Source organism: Artemia sp. Qi Xiang Cuo, chromosome 2, assembly GCF_049724085.1.
Source record: "Artemia sp. Qi Xiang Cuo chromosome 2, ASM4972408v1, whole genome shotgun sequence".
Lineage (NCBI taxonomy): Eukaryota > Metazoa > Arthropoda > Branchiopoda > Anostraca > Artemiidae > Artemia > Artemia sp. Qi Xiang Cuo.
Genome location: NC_142795.1, coordinates 76,961,257 through 76,986,297, shown reverse-complemented (window position 1 = coordinate 76,986,297; position 25,041 = coordinate 76,961,257). Strand labels below are relative to the sequence as shown.

Here is a 25,041-nt window from a genome sequence, read left to right as displayed (position 1 = left end):
CATACTTTCAGTAAACTATATTTCAGTTCAGCGCTGTCATGGGGATTAACACTTGCCCCCGTCTTTTCTTACCATCATCATCGATTACACTGTTTGACTAATTTTATACTTATAGCATGTTACCAAATATAAGTTTAATTTGTAAAATGTAAACAGTCTATCTTAGTCTAAACGGTAACAAAATCTCTTCTCGTAGGAAAGTGTAAAGTTAGATTGTATGTATTTTGCAGTTGCTAAGGAGTGTTGTGAAGTAAAACCATTTATCAAAGCTAATCCACATATCGCTGAACTTTCTTTGACAATTTTTTCTTACCGCTGGTAACATGAACATTGAAGTACTACACTATGCTCAATGTTACTCTTTATCCAACATTTTAATTCAGAGGTAGGGGCATTTGGACGAGTAGCGGCTAGGCACGTATGAATGAATTATTTTCGAGGGGGTACAACAGTAAGGCAAAGCATTTGATAGTTTGAATAGGGCAACCTGGCCCCCTCCCCAACCCCTTTTTTCCCCAAAATCGCCTGATTAAAATTCTGAGATGGCCATTTTGTTCAGCATGGTCAAAAAATATAATAACTATGTCTTTGAGGATGACTTCATCCTTCGCAGTCCCCAGGAGAAGGGCTGCAAGTTATGAAATTTCCCCAATGTTTACATATAGTATTGTCATTCTTGGAGAATTGGAACAAAATTCGAACTTTAGCGTAAAGAACAAGGTATTGACTAGGGGGCTAACCCCCTAATATACGTAATAAAAATATACGAATATTGAAGTTCGTTACGTAAATTAATACGTAAGTTACGTATATTTGTCACCAATAAAAACGTTCGTAAATTAATTTAGAAGTTCAAGTACTCTTTTTGAAATTGGAGGGCAAATAAGCCTCCTCATCCTCCCTCTTTTCTCAAAATTGTCCGACCAAAATTTCGAAAACGCCATTTAGCGAAAAAAAAGAAGTAAAATTAATATGCAAATTTCGTTTTAATTATTCATGTGCGGTGAGCAAAAATCAAAACCTGCATTAATAAAAGAAACGTTCAGAAATTAAATATAAAAAAAGTTTTTTTAACTGAAAGTAAGGAGCGACATTAAAACTTAAAAGAAACAGAAATTATTCCCAATATGAAAGGGGCTGTTCCCTCCTCAACGCCTCGCTCTGTACGCTAAAGTTTGACTTTTTCTGATAACTCTACTTTTTAAAAGTATAAAAAAAACTTTAGCGTAAAAAGCGAGGTGTTAAGGAGGGGACAGCCCCTTTCATATACGGAATAATTTCTGTTCGTTTTAAGTTTTAATGTCGCTCCTTACTTTCAGTTAAAAAAACTTGTTTTTTTAATTTCATTTCATATATAGACTCGGTCAAGTTAGGTTAAGTATTTAATACAATGCGTTCTGGGCGGTCTACTTTCCATAATTCTCTGTTGTAGTTTCCATAATTTTGCTTCTAAAGTATTATACTTTTATCATATTTTGGTACATTTCATTATGATTAACCTAACTTCACTTCTTGAGTGTGGTCGGGTTAACTAACAAGTACCTTTTCCGATTTATTTATTTATTTTGTCTATTTAGGTTGATTTGAATGGTTCAGTGGTGACACGCCCAAGGCTTGACATAGTATTGTCACGAAGAATAAAATATGCATATCAAAGGGTGAATAGTGTCCCACAAAAGATAATAAATAAAACAAAACAAAGTGTAAATTTCTAAATATAAGGGCCAAAAGAATATAGTCCACTGCAAGAGAATGTTTCGTCAGTACATATTGACTGATGAGATCAAACAGAAAATTCTTAAAAATACGAATTTCAAATGAACAAGAATCGCAGTATTTTCATTCCGCACCATTCAAAATTATACAAAATATGAACATTAATTAACGAAAAGGCCATTGGCTTTTTCCTTATTTGAAAAAGGTTTTATATTCCGTATGAGAAAATAAATAGTTTTCATAGAAAAAATTAATTAATATATACCTCAATAAACCTTATACTGACAAATACAAGCACAAAGACATACTTAATGTTAACACTACATAGAATATTCATTTGCTCAGAGCATAATATCTTCAGGCCATATACTATAAGTTTCCTAACATTCAGAAAATGAAAAAGACAATTTTGAGCGAAGTCCATGATAATTTCAAGATTTCAAGGCAAAAGGATCACGTTCGGTCTCTTCAAACAGATATCCTATTTTCCTTTTGAAATGACGTAATGCTTCTGGGTTAAGTTTAATGGAATACAAGGAGTTAGAACAGCTTCCCCCCCCCCATAATCCTGCCCTAATCTGTGAGATCGATGCCACCAAAAAAGTTTAGGAGCTTTACGTCACGTCACGTCTCTTCAAGCAGATATCCTAGATTTTTTTTTTGAAATGGCTTAATGCTCTTAAGTTAACTTTGATGAATTACAAGGAGTTGGAATCTACCCCTCCAGATCCTCCTATCATTATGACCTAATCTGTGAGATCAAAGCCACCAAAAAAGTTTAGGAGCTTCACGTCTTAGTAATTCGGTTGTCAGCTGATATTTCTAGCTCGACGCCAAACTCGATCGGATATGGTTCTTTTACACTAAGATGAAACCGGTGGTAGATTCTTCGCTCTGAAAAGTCTTATTCAACACAGGTCAACTGTTTCTGTATATAAGTTCTACAATGGTGCATACAGATGTGTTTGTTTTTTTTTGGGGGGGGGCTCTTCATCAAAACTGCGAGACTCTGGCAAACCATATAAAAACTACAATGAAACGCAGTACAGAAATACATTACGGCCTGGAAGGCACATTCCCATGCATAGGTGATAATAACATAGTGGAGCTTCTGTCATCAAAAATCGCTCAAATAAACTGACATCGCTCACAATTGGACCGGATGGTTAAATGACCCGCTGACGATTCCAAACCCAGAGTCAAATCGGGAAAGACTCGTTTCGCGGGAAGGAAATTCTGCATTACTTGATTTCTACTTCCATTTGAAACTTTCCGATCCCCGAAGGGATATATTTAGAAATTAATTCGACCATCTAGATTTTACAATCGTAGAATAAACTTGCTTCCATTTGCCCTTTTCAGGCAAAGTTGGCTATATGGTGTCTAACGGGTAACCAATCCAGGGACACCCATTTAATGTTTATAATTAAGCTTTCCATTTTAAGTTTAATTTTTAAGCATTGTATATATATATATATATATATATATATATATATATATATATATATATATATATATATATATATATATATATATATATATATATATATATAAAGATAATTTCTTAAACCACATTGGCCTGACATCAAATAAAGAAAGAAAAACGAGCAAAAATGGGGTTTTTATAGGCCAAATGAAAATACTGAGAAAAAAACAAAGCGAATATTTCGAGAGTACAAACGCCTCTCTTCTTCAGCGCGAAACGAAATAATGTAACCAAGAAAAGTGCCGAAGAAAAAAACAACAAAAAAAAAACGCGGAAAGTCAATGTGAAAAGAACCAAAAAGCCAAAAAAAAAACCAAAAACTAAAAAGATGAATAAAATTCAAGAAAAGCCAAAAATTAAAAGAATTAAAACCAAATACATAAAAACCATAAAAGCGAGTTATTCGACAATAATAGGGTGAACAACCCCTTAGGTCTCAAAGGGTGTCTGCAACAAATGCATTAATTAAAATCCGAAATCAAATGACATAGTTCTCAAACTTATTTAATTGCTGGTTCGCTTTGTTTTTTTTGAGTGAATGAATTGATTCCTTTTCTTTGTCAGTTGTTCGCTAGTATCCGTCGATGGCAGTTCATATTTTTTTTGAATTTTGTGCAAATTGCGGATATTGGCGAATAACTCACTTTTATGGTTGTTAGGTATTTGGTTTTAATTCTTTTAATTTTTGGCTTTTATTTAATTTTATTCATCTTTTAATTTTTTTATTTTTTTCTTTGGTTTTTTGGTTCTTTTTACATTGACTTTCTAGGTTTTTTTTTTTTTTTTTTTCTTCGGCACTTTCTTTGGATATATTGTTTCGTTTCGCGCTGAAGAAGAGAGGCGTTTGTCCTCTCGAAATATTCAGTTTGTTTTTTTTTCAGTATTTTCATTTGGCCTATAAAAACCCCATTTTTGCTCGTTTTTCTTTCTTTATATAAATATATATATATATATATATATATATATATATATATATATATATATATATATATATATATATATATATATATATATATATATATATATATATATATATATATATATATATATATATATATATATATATATATATATATATATATATATATATATATATATATATATATATATATATATATATATATATATATATATATATATATATATATATATATATATATATGAAAATATACAGAACTTGCAAACAAGACTATGCAAGCTACTCTGACAAGGTATAAAAATCGACAATACCTTTTCTTCCCTAGAATAAGGAGCGCACGCAATGCTTTCGGGAAAACACTATACAATTCTCTTTTTTTATGTATTATTTTGCTAAAACTTATACGTGTCTTTATTATGTCTTATATTAGATTTTTTCCCCCTTCCCCTTCGCCGCCGTTTGCTCCTTCGGTGCAGCTATTCGTCACCGAACCGTCGCGGCGTCGGAGACTACTTCCGGGAAAGCTCTATACAATTCTCTTTTTTAGGTCTTATTATACGAAAACATTAGAGCTTTTCTTTGATTTCCCATATCAGTGAATCGGTATAGCATGTCCACAAAACACGAAAATTTTCCACCTTTCGAGGTAGAATCTTCACGATGGAAAACGTTGGCTATCTATACTACTTTGATTATGTTAGACTTAGTAACAATAAACAGTAATTAGTATTACAACAACTCCACCATTATCTTCAAAGGGAAATTGCTCATAGACAACACAACACTAAACAGTTATTTTTTCTACTCTTATTGACTGTTCATGAATAGCATGATGATTTCCAGGATGCTCATCCTGTGGAACGAAATAATTTTACTCGAATATTACAGCACAGATTACGTAAAAAGAAATCGTCGAAAATATCAAAGGTGTTGATGACCTGAAAATTTTTAATTTAGTTTGATATTTACCAACGCAGTCACCGTAAATTTCAAAAAAAAAAAATAATTTCTAAAGGTTTTCAAAAATAACGGACTTTTACGACTTTTACGGACTTCGATAGCATATTTGTATTTCTAATCACAGAGAATGTACTTTTATTTTTGCCTTTCGGGCTCAAACCGAACATAAATTATTCCATTTATGAAGGGGTTTCCCCCTCCTCAATACCTTGATCTTTACGCTAAAGCTTTTAGCACTTTTAAAAAGCTTCCTATTCTAACTAAACGGCCCTTGTGTTTCAGGAGCCGTTTTCAAAAAACTGGGACAAACAGTCAAGCTTTAGCGTAAAGAGCAAGGTTTTGAGTTTTAATGTTGCTCCTAACTTTCAGTTAAAAAAAACTTTTATTTAATTAATAAAATAAAAGTAAAACTAACAAATTATTATTGGATTAATAATAATTTATGTTTTTTATTTAATTTCTGGTCGTTTTTCAAATAATGCCGGTAAATCTGGTTCACTCTCCGATGAGAGCTACGTATTCAAAAGAAAATAGCACTTTTTTGACATAACAATTCACTTTCCATAGCTTGGATCCTCGCTTCCTATAAATGCTCTGAAACTCCTTCGAGGCTTAAAAATGATGACTGTGATAGTTCGAAAAGGCAGTATGCTAGGTTCTATAGCCTTTTGCCACAAAACATATAAGAAATGATGGAATTTTTTGTTACAGATCAAAACAGTGAACTTTGTTCAGTGGCAGATAAAACTGATATATTTTATGATAAAAGAGAAAACAAAGCCACGTAGAATTCTATGAAGCTCATCCCAGAGATAGAAAATTTTACTCGAGAATTATAGTACAGAATATGTTCAAAGAAATCATCAAAATCTAAAACATGTTGACAATCTAAAAATTTTACATTTGTTGGATAGTTACCAAACCAGAGACGGTGAACATTTGAACTATATATGACATTTTGACCATATATAAATTTGACTATACATAACTATTTATGTTTGACTATATTGAACTATATATATATAGATATATAGATATATATATATATATATATATATATATATATATATATATATATATATATATATATATATATGAAATTTTGAATATAATCTATAATGCCCTTTTTAGTTTTATATCTTATAACTTATATTGTATTAATTTATTTTATATTTATTTTATTTATTAATTTATTTATATTTTATTAATTTTATTAATTATCTCGTTCAAGTAATTTCCTAGAGGGGTGCTTTCTGCATAAAAGTGGGATGGGTAGTAGTAAGAAAAAGATTGATTGAATGGCCCCCGTGTTCAACTGACCTAACAATACGGATTCAAATTCACAGGTTCGCAATCTTAAGAAGAAAAGTTAAATAATTGATTTTTGGGAAATTTCTTGAAATGAGTATAAAAAAAGTTAATCAAATTGGCACTCAAGAGTTCAGAACTGAATAGAGCTTGGAGGGGAATATTTTGAACATCTCAAATTAATGACAGGATTCTAAGATTTTATACTTTTTGTTACTTTTTTTTCTGAACTTGGTTTGATTTTGTATATTTTGAACATTATTAAACAAACAATTTGTATATTAAATTTGTAACATATTCTACTAACCTATTAACCGGTGGCAATGCATTCATGTTAGAAGAAGGTTATCAAAAAGGCTTAATATTTGTTCTGCTTAGAAAAGGTGTTATTTATGCCGCCCCCTGTATAATGGAGCAGTAAGACGCGAAATTTTATTTTATAAACTAGAAACATCTTGATAAAAAAATAGTTTTCACTTAATCCGCAGTTAAAATAAAGACTCAAAAACAAATAACTAAATAACACTTTTACTCCTTATAAAACATTTTAAGTTTTTACTAGAAAAATAAACTCACCAATAAGTACGGATGGCTTTACTTGCTTCACAATATCTCCAAGATTTTTCATTGGTGCATGGTCTTTAGCAAAATCTTTCTTATGACCTAAATTATAAACAGCTGCATTACAATTTCTTAAATAGTAAAAAACAATTGCGCATGTCATCAAAAATTTGAACAGGCAAGGAAAAACGAATATGATACACAAAAGGTTTCATTTCTTGTTATGACCTCTTTTGATTGTATCAAGTTCCCATAATCCAAGCAAGTGAGTAGAAAGTCCCGGTACCACAATATACTCCTCCCGAAAGTTTTTTTGGGAAGGGGGCGGTATGGCCACAAGCGACAGATAAACTCAAAGTGTGCGCTTTTGTCTAAGACGGTGGTTCTTAAATTGGAGGGATATCCCACTAGAGCCGATTTGTTTGTTGTTTTATTTTTTCTTAGACGGTGATTTAAAAATTATTTGGGACTTTTTGCTAAAAAAAGATTTCTTATTCAATGTTCTATACTATGCTATTATATACGGGATGTCATGTAAATACGGACGCTTCAAAAATGCAGAGTGGCAGAGTGGCCCCGTACAGTTGATAAGATTGTAGAAAAGGAACTTTTTTCTAATTATATTCTTATTTTTTGTACATTTTATTTTAGAATTATTCCAGAAATTTCCCTAATCTACAGTGTTGCCAACTGTACATGATTGCCAAAAACAGAATTTCTAAAGTTCTCGTATTTGCATGTCACCGTGTGTTAAGCCTGTTTTTGTTGACGTGGAGGCTTTTCCAGCTTCTATTTGACAATTTTTCCTTTCGTTACTCAGCTTTTTATTTCCTGCGCTTTATGGGTCATTTTTCTCTTCATTAAACAAAACGATGGACAAGCATGAAGTTTCAACTAAATTTAACTTCAGAAACGAAATATTTAACAATGCTTGGCAAGTTGAGTTTCCGCAAAACATTTTTTATAGGAAAAACCTATTGACACATACCTTCCCAGATTCCTACTTGGTTTGTTTTTAGAGTTTATGGTAAACTAATACTACTACTACTAACAACTCACCTCATCATCAAGCCGCCTGAGGTCAACGCAGCTACGCACGCTCTTCTTCCATCCCAATCTATTCAAAGCCTCCCTTTTTACACCCTCCCGGGAAGTTCCCATTTCCTTTAGATTTTTGTTTATGACGTCCTTCTACCCCAGACGAGGACGACCTGCTTTCCGTTTATCCCTAGACGGTTAGCCTAAAGGACAATCTTCGGCAATCCGTCATCCTTCATCCGCACAACGTACCCTAGCCACCTCAACTTTTCTTTCATTATAGCCCTAAAAAGCAGTATTGAACCACATTTTTTGTACAGCCTACTCTTTGAAATACGGCCAGTCAGCCGGGTACCCAGAACAATCTGTAAGCAATTTCTCTGGAATTTTACGATAAAGAACTGTAAGGAGCAACTAGGGCCAATAGTGACCTAAACTCTAATTAAATTTTAAACAAAACAAGTTTTTTCAACTGAAAGTAAGGAGCAACATTAAAACTTTAAAAAAAAAACTTAAAAAAAACGAACAGAAATTATTGCATGGTTCGCACCCCTCGGCAATACCCTGCTGTTTACGCTAAAATTCCAATTTTGTTCCAATTCTTTAAGAATGATCACTGAACCACAAAGGGTTTAATTGGAATAAATAGCTGCTATGAAAGAACTAAAAAAAATTAAGCGTAAAGAGCTTCGTATTGAGGAGTGGGCGAGCCCCCTCATATACGTAATAATTTCTGTTCGTTTTAAATTTTAATGTTGCTCCTTACTTGCAGTTGAAAAAGCTTGCTTTTTTATTTAATTTCTGATCTTTGTTAAATAATGCTGGGAAATCCGGCGCCAACTTCATGGAAAATTCCCTTTTACCCTGTGAAAAATTCCTCTATAGAAAGATCCTCCCACGTAACCTTCCCCCCAACCCCCCTCCCACCGGAAAAAAATCCCCCCTGAAAACGTCTATATACTTCCCAATAACCAATACTGTATGTAAACAATTAGCAAAGTTCGCAACTTGCAACTCTTCCTCCGGGGACTGTGGGGGATTATGTCATTCTCAAAGACGTAGGTATTAGATTTTTCGACTATGCTAAACAATATGGCTATCTCAAAATTTTGATCGGGTGACTTTGGGAAAAAAAGGGCATGGGAGGGGGCCTGGTTGCCCTCCAATCTTTTTGGTAACTTAAAAAGGGCATTAGAACTTTTAATTTCCGTTCGAATGAACCCTCTCATAATATTCTAGGACCACTGTGTCGATACGATCCCCCTGGGAAGAAAAAAAAACGACAAAAAAAATAAAGACGCATCCCTGATCTTTCTTCTGGCAAAAAATACAAAATTCCACATTTTTGCAGATAGGAGCTTGAAACCTATACAGTAGGGTTCTTTGATACGCTGAATCTGATAATGTCATTTCCATTAAAATTCTATGACTTTTAAGGGGTATTTCCCCCTCTATTCGAAAATAATACAAATTTTTTCAGGTTCGTAACTTCTGACGGGTGAAGCTAAACTTGATGAAACTTCTATATTTGGAATCAGCATAAAAACCCGATTCCTTTGATGTATCTATTGGTATCAAAATTTCGTTTTGTAGAGTTTCAATTACTATTGAGCCGGGTCGCTCCTTACTTACAGTTCGTTACCACGAACTATTTGATAACACAGTTTTGATGCCAAAATACACTTCGAAAGGATATATATATATATATATATATATATATATATATATATATATATATATATATATATATATATATATATATATATAACTCAGTAAGTTTAATGTTACCCATCAAAAGCTTAGAGCCTGAGAAAACTTGCTTGACTTTCAAAAAGGAAGGAAACAACCCCAAAAAGTCAAGAAATGTTAATGAAAATCACACCATCAGATTCAGCATATAAGAGAACCCTGCTGTAAAGGTTTGAAGCTCCCATCGGCCAAAATGTGGAATATTGTACTTTTTGCCAGAAGAAAGATCACGGATGCGTGTTTTTTTGTTGTTGTAGTTTCTTCTCCCATGGGTGATCGTATCGAACCAATGGTACTAGAAGTTCGGGAGAGGGATCACTCGAACTCAGAAAAAAAGTGACCAAAAATTGGAAGGCTACTCCCACCCTATTTTCCCCCAAAATTATGCGATCAAAATTTTGAAAAGGCCATTTTGTTCAGCATAGTTGAAAAGTCCAATAACCACACTTCTGGGATGATATGACCCCCCCCCCCCCCCAGATCCCCTGGAGAAAGAACTAAGTTATGAAATTTGCCCACTAGTATTCGTTATTGCGAAGTATACAGACATCTTTCGGGGGGGGGGATTTTTGTGGGGGAAATTTTCTACTGGAAAAGTTTCCTGTTGGTAAGGAAGTTTCCGAGGGTAGAACTTTCCAGGGGAAACTTCACAGGGAGGGAATTTGCCAAAATTACTATACGAAATTCTTTTTATTTGTTTTACTTTCTTTTTAGCGACTAAATTTTACATGTGCAGATTCCCGGGGGAATTGTCCGAAGGAGCGGGGGAATTTTCAGTGAGGATGGAATTATTCAAGGGGAGGGATTTTACGCAGGAGGAACTTTCAAGGGAGGAATTTTTCATTAAGGGGGATTTCCATTGAGGGGAGGTGGATTCCCCGACATTATTTAAAAACGATCAAACATTAAATTAAAAAGTTTTTCAACTGAAAGTAAGGAGAAACATTAAAACTTAAAACGAACAGAAATTATTCCGTATACGAGGGGAGCTGCCCCCTCCTCAGCACTTTGATGTTTACGCTAAAGTTTGACTTTTTTCCAAATTCTTTCAAAACAACCCCTGAAACACAAGGGTTAAATTAGAATAAGAAGATTTTTAGAGTACTAAGAAACTTTTGCATATAGAGTAAAGAAGAGCTAAAATAGAGTTTTAATGTTGCTCCTAGCTTTCAGTTGATAAACTTGTTTTTTATTTAGTTTTTCTATTGAAATAAGTTTTTGAGGTTTTCCTTTTCTTTTCATTTCCTTTACTTTTTTTCTAGCCTTGTAAAGTTTTCTTTAATCAAGGGAAACATATGGCCGACGATAGCATATTCGGGGGGGGGGGGAGGTTTAAGGGTCCCATCCCCTTTCTCCAGAAATACGTAAAACTAAAACATAATTACGAAATGTGTACTCTTTTACCATTATGCATAATGTCAATGCTGGACGCTTTTTTCATCACAGGACTCCTCAACAAACCTAATCCTAGCCATACCCTTGAAAACCAAAAATAAATCAAATTTAAAATAATAAACCCAAAAAAGAATTAAACCAAAAATAAGACTACTTTTAGAGTCGGACCTCCGTATCAAAATAGTTATCCACATAGGATTTCCACAAGAATAATTCACTATTTGAGTGAACTAAGCCCAGAGAGTGACTTTAAAAAATTTGTATTTCCAAAGGGCTAGTACCCTTTTTAATAGTCGAAAGTGAATGGAGAGCTACTAACCCCCTCTCACGCCACTCATTTCCCCAAACACATTCAATCAAAGTTTAGAGCTAGCCATTTTGTTCAACGTAGTTGAAAAACACAAATAAGACTTTACTTATAGAGTCAGACCTCCGTATTAAAATAGTTATCCACTTAGGATTTCCACAAGAATCATTCACTGTTTGAGTGAACTAAGCCCAGAGAGTGACTTTGAAAAATTTGTATTTCCAAAGGGCTAGTGCTCTTTTTAACAGTCGAAAGTGAATGGAGAGCTACTAACCCCCTCTCACGCCACCCATTTCCCCAGACACATTCAATCAAAGTTTAGAGATAGCCATTTTGTTCAACGTAGTTGAAAAAAACAAATAAGACTTTACTGATAGAGTCAGACCACCGTATTAAAGTAGTTATCCGCTTAGGATTTCCACAAGAATCATTCACTGTTTGAGTGAACTAAGCCCAGAGAGTGACTTTGAAAAATTTGTATTTCCAAAGGGCTAGTCGGAATTTTTAATAGTCGGAAGTGAATGGAGAGCTACTAACCCCCTCTCACGCCACCCATTTCCCCAAACACATTCAAGCAAAGTTTAAAGATAATCATTTTGTACAACGTAGTTGAAAAACACATATAAGACTTTACTTATAGAGTCAGACCTCCGTATTAAAATAGTTATCCACTTAGGATTTCCACAGGAATAATTCACTGTTTGAGTGAACTAAGCCCAGAGAGTGACTTTAAAAAATTTGTATTTCCAAAGGGCTAGTGCCCTTATTAATAGTCGAAAGTCAATGGAGATCTACTAACCCCCTCTCAAGCCACCCATTTCCCCAAACACATTCAATCAAAGTTAAGAGCTAGCCATTTTGTTCAACGTAGTTGAAAAACGCAAATAAGACTTTACTTTTAGAGTCAGACCTCCGTATTAAAATAGTTATCCACTTAGGATTTCCACAAGAATCATTCACTGTTTGAGTGAACTAAGCCCAGAGAGTGACTTTGAAAAATTTGCATTTCCAAAGGGCTAGTGCTCTTTTTAACAGTCGAAAGTGAATGGAGAGCTACTAACCCCCTCTCACGCCACCAATTTCCCCAAACACATTCAATCAAAGTTAAGAGATAGCCATTTTGTTCAACGTAGTTGAAAAACGCAAATAAGACTTTACTTTTAGAGTCAGACCTCCGTATTAAAATAGTTATCCACTTAGGATTTCCACAAGAATCATTCACTGTTTGAGTGAACTAAGCCCAGAGAGTGACTTTAAAAATTTGTATTCCCAAAGGGCTACTGCCCTTTTTAATAGTCGAAAGTGAATGGAGAGCTACTAACCCCCTCTCACGCCACCCATTTCCCCAAACACATTCAATCAAAGTTTAGAGATAATAATTTTGTACAACGTAGTTGAAAAACACAAATAAGACTTTACTTATAGAGTAAGACCTCCATATTAAAATAGTTATCCACTTAGGATTTCCACAAGAATAATTCACTGTTTGAGTGAACTAAGCCCAGAGAGTGACTTTGAAAAATTTGTATTTCCAAAGGGATCGTGCCCTTTTTAATAGTCGAAAGTGAATGGAGAGCTACTAACCCCCTCTCACGCCACCCATTTCCCCAAACACATTCAATCAAAGTTAAGAGATAGCCATTTTGTTCAACGTAGTTGAAAAAAACAAATAAGACTTTACTTATAGAGTCAGACCACCGTATTAAAGTAGTTATCCGCTTAGGATTTCCACAGGAATCATTCACTGTTTGAGTGAATTAAGCCCAGAGAGTGACTGAAAAATTTGTACTTATAAAGGGCTCGTGCCCTTTTTAATAGTCCAAAGTGAATGGAGAGCTACTACCCCCCTCTCACGCCACCCATTTCCTCAAACACATTCAATCACAGTTTAGAGATAATAATTTTGTACAACGTAGTTGAAAAACACAAATAAGACTTTACTTATAGAGTCAGACCTCCATATTAAAATAGTTATCCACTTAGGATTTCCACAAGAATAATTCACTGTTTGAGTGGATTAAGCCCAGAGAGTGACTTTGAAAAATTTGTATTTCCAAAGGGCTAGTGCCCTTTTTAATTGTCGAAAGTGAATGGAGATCTACTACCCCCCTCTCAAGCCACTCATTTCACCAAACAAAGTCAATCAAAGTTAAGAGATATCCATTTTGTTCAACGTAGTTGAAAAACACAAATAAGACTTTACTTTTAGAGTCAGACCTCCGTATTAAAATAGTTATCCACTTAGGATTTCCACAAGAATCATTCACTGTTTGAGTGAACTAAGCCCAGAGAGTGACTGAAAAATTTGTACTTCTAAAGGGTTAGTGCCCTTTTTAATAGTCCAAAGTGAAAGGAGAGCTACTAACCCCCTCTCACGCCACCCATTTCCCCAAACACATTCAATCAAAGTTTAAAGATAATAATTTTGTACAACGTAGTTGAAAACCACATATAATACTACTTATAGAGTCAGACCTCCATATTAAAATAGTTATCTCCTAAGGATTTCCACAAGAATAATTCACTGTTTGAGTGGATTAAGCCCAGAGAGTGACTTTGAAAAATTTGTATTTCCAAAGGGCTCGTGCCCTTTTTAATAGTCGAAAGTGAATGGAGAGCTACTAACCCCCTCTCACGCCACCCATTTCCCCAAACACATTCAATCAAAGTTTAGAGATAATCATTTTGTACAACGTAGTTGAAAAACACAAATAAGACTACTTATAGAGTCAGACCTCCATATTAAAATAGTTATCTACTAAGGATTTCCACAAGAATCATTCACTGTTTGAGTGAACTAACCCCGAGAGTGACTTTGAAAAATGGGTTCCCAGAAGTGACTAAAATCGGATCTTTAAAAAATTGTTAGACCAATCTGAATTGAGAAGCATAATAACTGTCTGGGAAGAGCTAATAACCAAATAAATTAACCAAATTAACAATTAAATCAAAACGAAATTAAGTGAATTTGGTTCTTTGCTGCTCTAATAGGATTACAGGTCTTAGCAAAGGACTAAAGAACCTCTTGCAATACATCAGCTGATATATAAAAGAACTAAATTCATGAATACATTCGAAGATTTTGGTTTTGGAAGATGTAGGGATTCACACTGGCGCGTACAAAGTGATGTGACGTGGGCCTGACTTCTCGATAGAACCCCAATTTACACGTTATTCATAATCGTTAAATCGGTATAAAGTTGACGTGAAAACAAACTGCCAACCAAATAATAACACCATCGTGTAGAGGAAAAGTTCTGACTGCCATGCTAAGAGTCAAGGTTTCTAGCCAAGAACAAAATTTAAGATTTTTTAGGTTTTTCTAACCTTTTATGGTGAAAATTCATTTTTAATTTGACAACGAAATAGTATAAAGTGTTAATAGTAGGGTATTGATACCTCAACTGATGTATAAGGTAGAACTCACACCCTCGCAAGCGAAGCTTTTGGTGTGCTACTGATTGATTTTGTATTTTTTTTTATAATACTTTATTATTACTACTACTACTCAGCATTTGCATTTTCTAGAATACGTTGGTTTTCACCATGTTAGGGTATCAGTAGTTTATAAATGACCAAAATATGGACTTGGTTCACCTTGGTAAACTAACCTCAGAAAAAGGGTTCTGACTAGTTTGAAATCAAAGGAGAATTAAATATATATAAATAATATATATATATATATATATATATATATATATATATATATATATATATATATATATATATATATATATATATATATATATTAACCCCTAACAATGCGAAAAAATGATGCCTTGAAGGAAGTTGCCTTGAATGAATAAAAGATTTCAATGCAAACTTAGAACGGAGAAATAGGAATAGTACTATGATGTGAATGGGTAATTAATTAATATATAAAAATTTGCTTGATAAATTGAAGTGCAGTTTTATCCGTCCAAAAAAAGCAATAATTTCACTTGACGCAAACTGGAATCTCCTTTTTGTTTCTCCTTGAGTCAAATTAAAAATCTTAACTGGTGAAAACGGCAACATTCTTTTAAAAAAAGTGACAAACTTTTATCCCTTTTTAATTTAAATGGTTCTTCTGCCTCTTAAAGTCTGTAATCTTGGTGTATTTTTGCTTGCTTGTGCTCAAAAAATGAATTCGAAGCAGTGAGTAGCACTTCAGGGAGAACATTTCTGAAAAACTGTCACTTGTCCCCAAATACTATAAAAACATTACAAAGAATTGTTACATGGCAAAAATATTACAAAAACCTTAAAAAAAATATATAAAAACATCACAGTAACACCCTAGTATCCCTCCCCCCATCCTCCGGCGCAGAGGCTGCTGGCACGCCTTCTGGAACCTGGTTGTTTGATTTTGAAGCAACAAAATTTCCGTGCATGTGATGAATAGACAGTGACTACTACTGTCACATACTAGTCACACCACCAGGCCACCTGTGGCCAACACAGCTGTACACACTCCGCCATCTACCAGAAGTTTCACTTTTTATTCCCTCCCATTGTGTTCTGATCTCCTTAAAATACTTTCTAGCGTCCTCTTAAATGAACATTTACAATGATTCAGTTTTTAACTTCACAGTAGTTTGTAAAATTGAAGTGGTGTGGCCTCTTTGGATAAAATAAGCATTTGAATTACAGAATTCAATTTAGTTGACTAGCTATCTTTAATTCGATTTTTTCCCCAAAATCATTATAATGTTAGTATATTCCAGAAACTTCTTATGTAGGAAGCAAAAAATGTTGAGCCACAACAAGACCGACAAAGCCAGGATGAATGCAAGAGAAACCCGTGGCTGCAACAACCCTGTTAAATAAACATGGGCAACTTATCACATATTATGAGGAGAGGTGAGAACGCTGGAAGGAACACTTCTGCCAGAAACTGAGCCCCACGATAACCCCTGATCCATCTATCCAACTGTCTCTTCAACTACTGGAGTACCCAGTAGATTCAAGTCCACCACCGTTATGATAAGAGGTAGTTCAGCTATACAATCCCTGGAAAAAAAAATAAAGCTCCCGGGCCAGATAGTATAAAGTCAGAGCTACTTAAGTCGAGCCCAGAAGAACTGGTAGACATTTATTATAAAGTCACAACAGGCATCTGGGAAACAGGTCGCTTCTCCAGATTTTGTGCGAAAGCCATGACTGTCCCCCTTTTAAAAAGGGCGAAAAGGGCGTATCCAATGAAGACCTCCGTAAACTCCTTCACTGCTCATACACTATCATGGACCGAATTAGAAGTCAGCAACTCCGCTGGCTTGGTTATATCCAACGAATCAACTCCCCAAAATCACGTTTGAAGGATGGGTACATGGCACACGACCTCGTGTCCGACCTCGCAAGAGATGGTACAACTTCAATGGCCAGAACCTCTCCCAACTCCTGCGTCTAGCACCAGATAAAACCGAATATCGCGCCATATTCAGCGACTAGTGAGAAGAGAAGAAGTCCCAGTACAGCCACAAAGGCCCCGATGGGATATAAGTCAGTAAGTCAAGTCACAAAAATGTGCATTTAAACTTCATAAATTATACATAACAAATGGAAAAACTGCCAAAATCCCTACCCCGCTGGCTGAGCCAGATTGAGGGTGTGGTTAAATCTCATAATGAAAATTTTTATCGCAGAATTTCGAAGCATGAAAAGTAAAGCCAGTGTTTTTTTTTAATAACTGTATGCCATTTTGTGCGTTTTACAATCCATTTACTATGTTGATATAAATTTTGACCGATATGCTGTTTAAGACGTAAGGATTCGCAATTCTGCGAATCCTGGAATGTGTGCACAACCGAATAATTATAAACGATAATTAATTATTTGCTTTTATTTTGTCCTAAAGCAAAAGATAACACACAATTATAAACGATTTACTCTAAGTGCAAAATAGAGTACAATGTTATCCCCTTTTATCTATTATAAATATTTTTGTGGGCAAATTTGTTTTTATCTACTATTTTAGGATGAAGGTAGTAACAAATAGTTAATAGTGATTAATGATAATTGAATTATGGAACACGCCCTTGGTCTACATTTTTTTTGTCAACTTTAGTGTTTTTGTTTACTAACAAAGCACTTTTGCCAAAAATTACATATACTTTGACCGTAGAAACAGACTCAATGAATATATTTCTACGAAATTTCTAACCTACAACTCGGTATTATTCTTCAGAGACTGAAAAACAAGGTAATGAAACATTTAAACAACTTGTTAATTAAGGAAATGGGAGGACATTTACAAACTTAATTAACAAGATCTTATCCCACAGAACTGGTCATGCATCATATTTCTTGAGAGCAAAGAGCAAGAAGTACGAAAACAAAAACATTTACATGACCTGTAATGACCTCTTTTATACGACCTGTAAACATTTACATGACCTGTAATGACCTCTTTTACACGACCTGTAAACATTTACATGACCTGTAATGACCTCTTTTACACGACCTGTAAACATTTACATGACCTGTAATGACCTCTTTTACACGACATGTAAACATTTACATGACCTGTAATGACCTCTTTTACACGACCTGTAAACATTTACATGACCTGTCTATTTTTGCATTCTACTTGAACCCTAAATTCGTTCATGAACTGCTAACCAAGTCATAAAACTGTTTTTATTATTAGGTTCAGGCCAGCCCAAAATAAGTATCCTAGGCAAAGTGCCAAATGTTCCAAATTTAGATTTTTGATTTCTTATGCAAAGAACATCAAAAAGTAATCAAAAACGTAAGTGCCAATCACATAGTTTTAAAATAACTATAAAAAATACTCAAAGTAACTCAGAAAATGATGAGCAGCAGACATGTGTACAGGAGCTTTTTTTTGGGGGGGGGGAATTCCTCAAAACTGTAATACAGGCAAATCATATAATATTAGCAAAAAAGGTAAGGGGGAAGTCTGGCTAATAAAAAGGCAGCTTTTCCGGCTTTTTACAACCTGTCTACGCTCACTCGGGCCATCAACCATCACAGTTTTTTTTCTCTTTATTTCGTATGATGCTTGTCTGAGCCCGGCCTGATACGTGGAGGCATTGAGGAATTTCCGTATCTGAAGTTTACTCGTACTTTCTTTTGTGAATTTTGTAAAAAAAAATCCAACGACAGAGCTTAAAATAATACCTGAAAACACGCATTTTTTTAAACAGGTGATTCTTTTAGGGGTGGGTGCTTTTCCTTTTTTTACACCTATTCCAGGAATATAATGTGATAAGCTTATTTGTGCCTTATAACAATGGACGTATCGGACATTTTCATAATTTTGCAGGATACCAAAATCATGGCTTGTGAAGTTCTTCGCAAGATGTTTTTGTGTGACAAGTGTATTGTATTATGTATACATATGTATTTTGTATACATCACAGAAAAATAGTCCTTGAACCGATATTGTCCGATTGTTTTGTTTTCATAGGGGATAAAGCAAAAACCGTAACTAGGGCCGTTACAGGGGGCGAGAGGAATTGGTCAAGCTTCCCCAGGTAATGTGGTTTGGGGGGCGCCAACAGTTCACATTGTTTGGGGTGAGGAGAGGTGGGGTAAGGGCCGAGGTTAATTTGTTGGGATGCTACCTATCCAACGAAATCCTATTTGTGATGCAAAAAATAAGAAATTTTGCAGGTTGATATTTTGGAGCTTGAAACCTATTTGAGAGGTTTTTGACATTTAGAATTTAATAGTGGAGGTTTCATTATGAACGAATACTTTTCAGACCCTCTCCTTCTGAAATTATGGTAAATTTATCCACGCTATTAACTTTGGACAAGTACCTTTAAACTTCATGAATTACACATATTTGGAGTCAGCAAAAAAAACAAGGGTTCTTTTATCATGTATATTGTTTTGAAACATCCATTTTCTTAGAGTTTCTATTAATATTAGCAAGCGTCCCTATTTACGGCTATTCATGGCCCTTTACGGGTACAGATTTTTATACATAAGATCACGTAAGGCAGTTTTTGAGCAGAAGTAACCAGGGCATTTTTGTCCCTGTCATAACAAGGTTCCCTGTGTCATTCAAAATCAAGATTCCTTGCAAAAAAAAAAAAAAGAGCTAGATGCGCCAAATGTAAACTATCAGCTCTGACCAATGGTGCATATTCACAAAATTTAGGGGGTGGGGTGTGTGGTTGGGATTTCAGTTTTTCTAATGAATATACAAAAAATAGGTATTCTTCAAAATTTAGAGGGGAAGAATTTTTTTGTTTACATTTTGACAAAAGATACGAAATAACATGGATACCTGAATAGCAGTGAAAATCACATGCTTGATGAAAAAAGATTCAATGCAAAAACATCGCGTTTTGATTTCGGACGGCCATCCTACATTGCATAATTTAGTATCAGATTAACGAATATACCCAGTGAATTCCCACTGGAACACAATAATTATTTGTTGAAAAGCGTCAGATTCAGCCTTCGGTTTTAGAAACAGAGCTTTACCTAAGGAGTACATGGATCCACTTATCCAATGCTTAAAAAGTGGGCTTAGAACTATTAATCACGCAGAAGGATTTCCAGACGAAACCCCCTCCCAAAACAATAACATAATTTTCATATCTCCACATAATTTTCACAATTTTTGCAATTTGAAAAATATACCCTTTCCCTCCTCTAAATAAATTCCTGTAAAATTTTGAGCAATGCTCTTTTCAATGTAGAACACTTTTGTAATAATGTACGGTTTCACAGTAGATTTATTACCTAATTTAAACGAAAAAACAAGTTTTTTTTTCAACTGAAAGCAAGGAGCAACATTAAAACTTCAAACAACCAGAAATCATTGCGTGTATGAGAGGGTTGCCCCCTCCTCAATACCTCACTCTAAAGCTAAGTTTGACTTTTTATTCCAATTATTTAAGAATGACTCCTGAAACACAAGGGCCGTGTAGTTAGAATAATAAGCTTTGCTAAAACTTATAAAAAAATATTAGCGTAAAGAGGCAACCCCCTTATATACGTAATAACTTCTGTTCGTATTAAGTTTTAGTGTTGCTCCTAATTTTTTTTCCTATTTAATTTCTGATCGTTTTTTATATAATGCCGATAAAATCGGCTCTCCTTCCATAAAAAAATCCCTTCCTCTACAAAGAATTCCCAAGTGAAAAGATTCTGCCACATAATCCCCCTCGCCAGAAAAATCTCCCAAGAAAAATATTAGGATTCTTCCCAATAACCAATGCTATATTTAAACAATGTTCAAAGTTCATAGCTTGCATCCCTTCCCCTGGGGGCTTCGAGGGGGGGGGACTTATCCTCAAAACATATTTATTAGATCTTTCAACTATTCTGAACAAAATGGTTGTATCAAAATTTTGATCTGGTGACTTTTGGGGAAGAGGAGTGTAGGAGAAGGGTTAGATACCCTCCAAAATTGTTGGTCATTTAAAAAGGGTACAAGAACTTTTTATTTCTGATCAAATGAGCCCTCTCCCGATCCTCTAGGATCACTGGTTCGATAAGATCATCCCTGAGGAAAAGGAACACACAATAAAAAAATAAACACGCATCCGTGATCTTTCTTCTGGCTCTTAAATTAAAAAAAGCAAGATTGTTTAACTGAAAGTAAGGAGCGACATTAAAACTTAAAACGAACAGAAATTATTCCGTACATGAAAGGGGCTGTCCCCTCCTCAACGCCCCGCTCTTTAAGCTAGAGTTTGACTCTCTTTCACAATTCTACTTTATAAAACAGTAAAAAAAAACTTTAGCGTAAAGAGCGGGGCGTTGAGGAGGGGACAGCCCCTTTCATATACGAAATTATTTCTGTTCGTTTTAAGTTTTAATGTCGCTCCTGAATTAATGCAGGTTTTGAATATGGATCTCCGTACATGAATAATTAAAAAGAATATTGCATATTAATTTTACTTTTTAAACCAATAATAACCTAATAATAAAATTTAAACTAATAATTAACTTTTAAAAGTTAAAAAAGAAACTTCAGCGTAAGAACGAGCTATTGACGAAAGGCAACCCATCTCATACAGCATACGTAAAATTTTCTGTTCATTTTAAGTTTTAATGTTGCTTCTTACTTTCAGTTGAAAAAACTCGTTTTTTATTTAATTGATGAACGCTTTTTAAATAATGTCAGAAAATCCAGCTCCCCCTCCATGGGAAATTCCCTTCCCCTACGAGAAATTTCGCCATGGAAGGATTCTCCCACGTAAAAAATTAGCGACATTTGCGGAACTAAATTTGTAAGGCATAATAACAAAACGGCCAAAGAGGTCGAAAATATTTTTATGAAAATGAAAGTCACAAGTTAAGCAATTCTTAAATGACTGAACTGAATGAATGAAAAGATTTTTAAAAGATATACGTAATAATTTATGCTCGTTTTAAGTTTTAATGTTATTCCTTACCCTCAGTTGGAAAAAACTTTTTTTTATTTAATAACAACCACAAGCCGAAAACATACCATAACACTGGTTTATTATTATATAGAAATTATAGTTATGAAGCTGCTTACGGTAAAATTAAATGCTAAGCTTGGCTGGAAATTAAGACAAACAAATTATTGCTTATATCGGCCATTATTTTACAAAATTCAAACTTCAGCGTAAAGAGCGAGGTATTGATGAGGGGGCAGATTTCCTCATATACGTAATATGAGGGGGTTAGCCCTCTTCCTAATACCTCGCTCTTTACGCTAAAGTTCGAATTTTGTTCCAATTCTTTAAGAATGAACCCTGAATCACAAATGTTGTTTAATTAGAATAAATAGCTCTTTTGAAATTATTAAAAATATTTTAGCGTAAAGAGCAAGTTAATGACGAGGGGAGGACCCCCCCCCTTATGCCTAATCAGTTTTTTTGGTTTTAAGTTTTAATGTTACTACTTACTTTCAGTTGAAAAACTAGTTAATTTCTGATTATTTTTTAAATAATGCTGGGAAATCCAGCGCCCCCTTCATGGACATTCTCTTCCCCCATGAAAAATCCATCCATGGAAAGATCCTCCCACGTAACCCAATTCTTGGACCACTGGGTCGATGCGATTAATCCTGGGAAAATAAATTAAAAAAAAACACGGATTCGTGATCTTTATTCTGGCAAAAATACAAAATTCCAAATTTGTTCAGATTGTAGCTTGAAACCTCTATAGTAGGGTTCACTGATATGCTGAATCTGATGGTGTGATTTTCATTAAAATTCTATGTCTCTACGGGGTGTTTCCCCCTTTTTTGAAAATAAGGCAAATTTTCTCAGGCACGTAACTTTTGATGGGTAGGGCTAAACCTGATAAAACTTATATATGATAAATCTTGATAAATCAGCATAAAATCCAATTCTTTTGATGTATCTATTGGTATCAAAATTACTTGCAGTTCGTTACCACGAACTGTTTGAAAAATGCTAAACTCTACATTTTTGTATTTAGGAGCTTGAAACTCCTAAATTACGGTTCTCTGACATGCTGAATCTGATGGTGTGATTTTCATTGAGATCACCTGATATTTCGAGGATGTTTCCCCGCTTATTCGAAAATTGGACAAATTTTTCAGGCTTATAACTTTTGATCGGTTAAACTTCATGAATTTTACATATTTTGAATAAGCATCAAAATTTAATTCTTTTAATGTATCTACTGTTATTAAGACTCTGTTTCTTAGAGTTTTGTTTACTATTGAGCCGCATCGTTCCTTACTTACAGATCGTTACCGCGAACTGTTTTAAAAACAGAAAAGGCATTGCAATAAGCCAGCTGGTTGACAGCCACTATAAATCTAACGAGAATTCTGGCAACAATGGCAATAATCAAATACTTTAGATAACACAACCGGAATAACCGATTTTGGTTATTTCAAACATCTTAGGAAACCTTTATTTGGCGGCATGAAAGACAAGCACAAAGAGCTCGCCAAAACACGCTGTCTCTACTCAATTGTAGATTAATAAGCCAATTGGTTTAATGTAATACATACTGTAAAACAAAATATGCCAGGTCCATTTCAACCAAGTCACAATGGCTTTATTGTCCTTCTAATATCTTAATCATATAGAAGGCGCAAAATAGGTTGATCCGACAAACTTACGTTAGGAGCAAGTTTAATTAATGCAAACTTGCGTTAATTAGGTAAATTACGCTACTTTAGACTACTATAGCGGGGCCCCCCTCGCCCCCCCCCCTCTGGATCCGCCACTGGATGGTTTATAATTTTTTTTTCACGTCGTGATGTTTATTTTCTAGATATTTATTTTCTAGATAAGACTACTTTCGTTTTCAATCAATGTTTTCGTATGAAATGGGCAGACCTTTCCTGAACTTTAAAAAACAATAAACACCTCTGTTTGAAAATCTTTGCACTTTGTGAATTTAGATAGCGATAAGGGTTCCTGATTGAGACCAATTTTAGGACTTGGGTTCTAATTATTGGTTGCTGTGGTAAAAGTTGCCATAATAGCCCTATCCAAGAAAATACCAAACGATTTTTAAGAAGTGTTTTTCGTAAAATTCTTAGGGAACTTTCAGAAAATTTTATTTCTACTGATCTTAAGTTTAATATGGCCTTTACTTTTCTTTAAAAAAAAACTTTCTTTTGTGTAAATTTTTCGTAGTATATGCATATATATATATATATATATATATATATATATATATATATATATATATATATATATATATATATACGGCGCGTACAAACAGGACCTCTCATTTGATCTGCCATCAGCGGTCCAATTACCCTGGAACACGTATTTTGGCAGAAATTTTCTCAAAATGCCTTTGAAACCAACTTGTAATTCCTATAAACATCTGAACTAATTTTATATATTTTTATATATATATATATATATATATATATATATATATATATATATATATATATATATATATATATATATATATATATATATATATATATATATATATATATATATATATATATATATATATATATTTATATATATATATTTTTATCGGCGCGTACAAACAGCTCCTCTCATTTGATCTGCCATCAGCGGTCCAATTACTCTGGAACGCGTATTTTGGCAGAAACTTTCTCAAAATGCCTTTGAAACCAACTTGAGACTTCGAAATCTACTTTTAATTCCTAAAAACATCTAATAATAACACTGCACTACTAATTACCGATTTTCATGTATGTATTGGAATAAATTAATTTAAAATTAGTTTCTTCAAAATTAGTGTTCCAACGTTGAAGCCAAGTTTCGCGTCCAAGAGAAATCTGACTTGTCTACCCGTGAAAAGATCTGATGTCGCTTATGTTTATATCTGCAAAAACGTTCTCTGGAGCACTCAAACCTCGGTCCGGGTTTTTATAATGGGTGAGATAGGGAATGATCATACTGCTGATTCTATAAACTGTGCCCAGATCTATCCATTCGTCGAGCCAGAATTATCATATTACATAGATTATTTCTTAGGAAGGATGTTAATTTCCAAAAAAAATGTCCTTGTCTTAACAATTTTTTACGTATTTTCAATCTTGAAGTCATACAAACCAAATATTGAAAACGTGATTTGGCCCATGGATAGAATCGAATCTCAGCTACGGAATGCTATCAAAAATGACCTCGAAAAGTAATATACTAAAAAATTGCATAGGGAACGTAAATCCACAGAAATACCTCCAATATACCC

The 25,041-nt window shown here is 34.1% G+C and overlaps 1 protein-coding gene across 3 annotated transcripts in view; it reads right to left on the bottom strand.

Moving 5' to 3' along the window:
- Men-b (NADP-dependent malic enzyme b, mitochondrial) overlaps positions 1–25,041 on the bottom strand; it is a 270,075-nt gene that overhangs the window by 95,779 nt on the left and 149,255 nt on the right. For all 3 annotated transcript variants that reach the window (XM_089103272.1, XM_089103274.1, XM_089103273.1), the window contains exon 8: positions 6,966–7,052. In XM_089103272.1, coding sequence (XP_088959398.1) covers positions 6,966–7,052 — 87 coding nt within the window. The remainder of the gene's footprint in view (positions 1–6,965; positions 7,053–25,041) is intronic.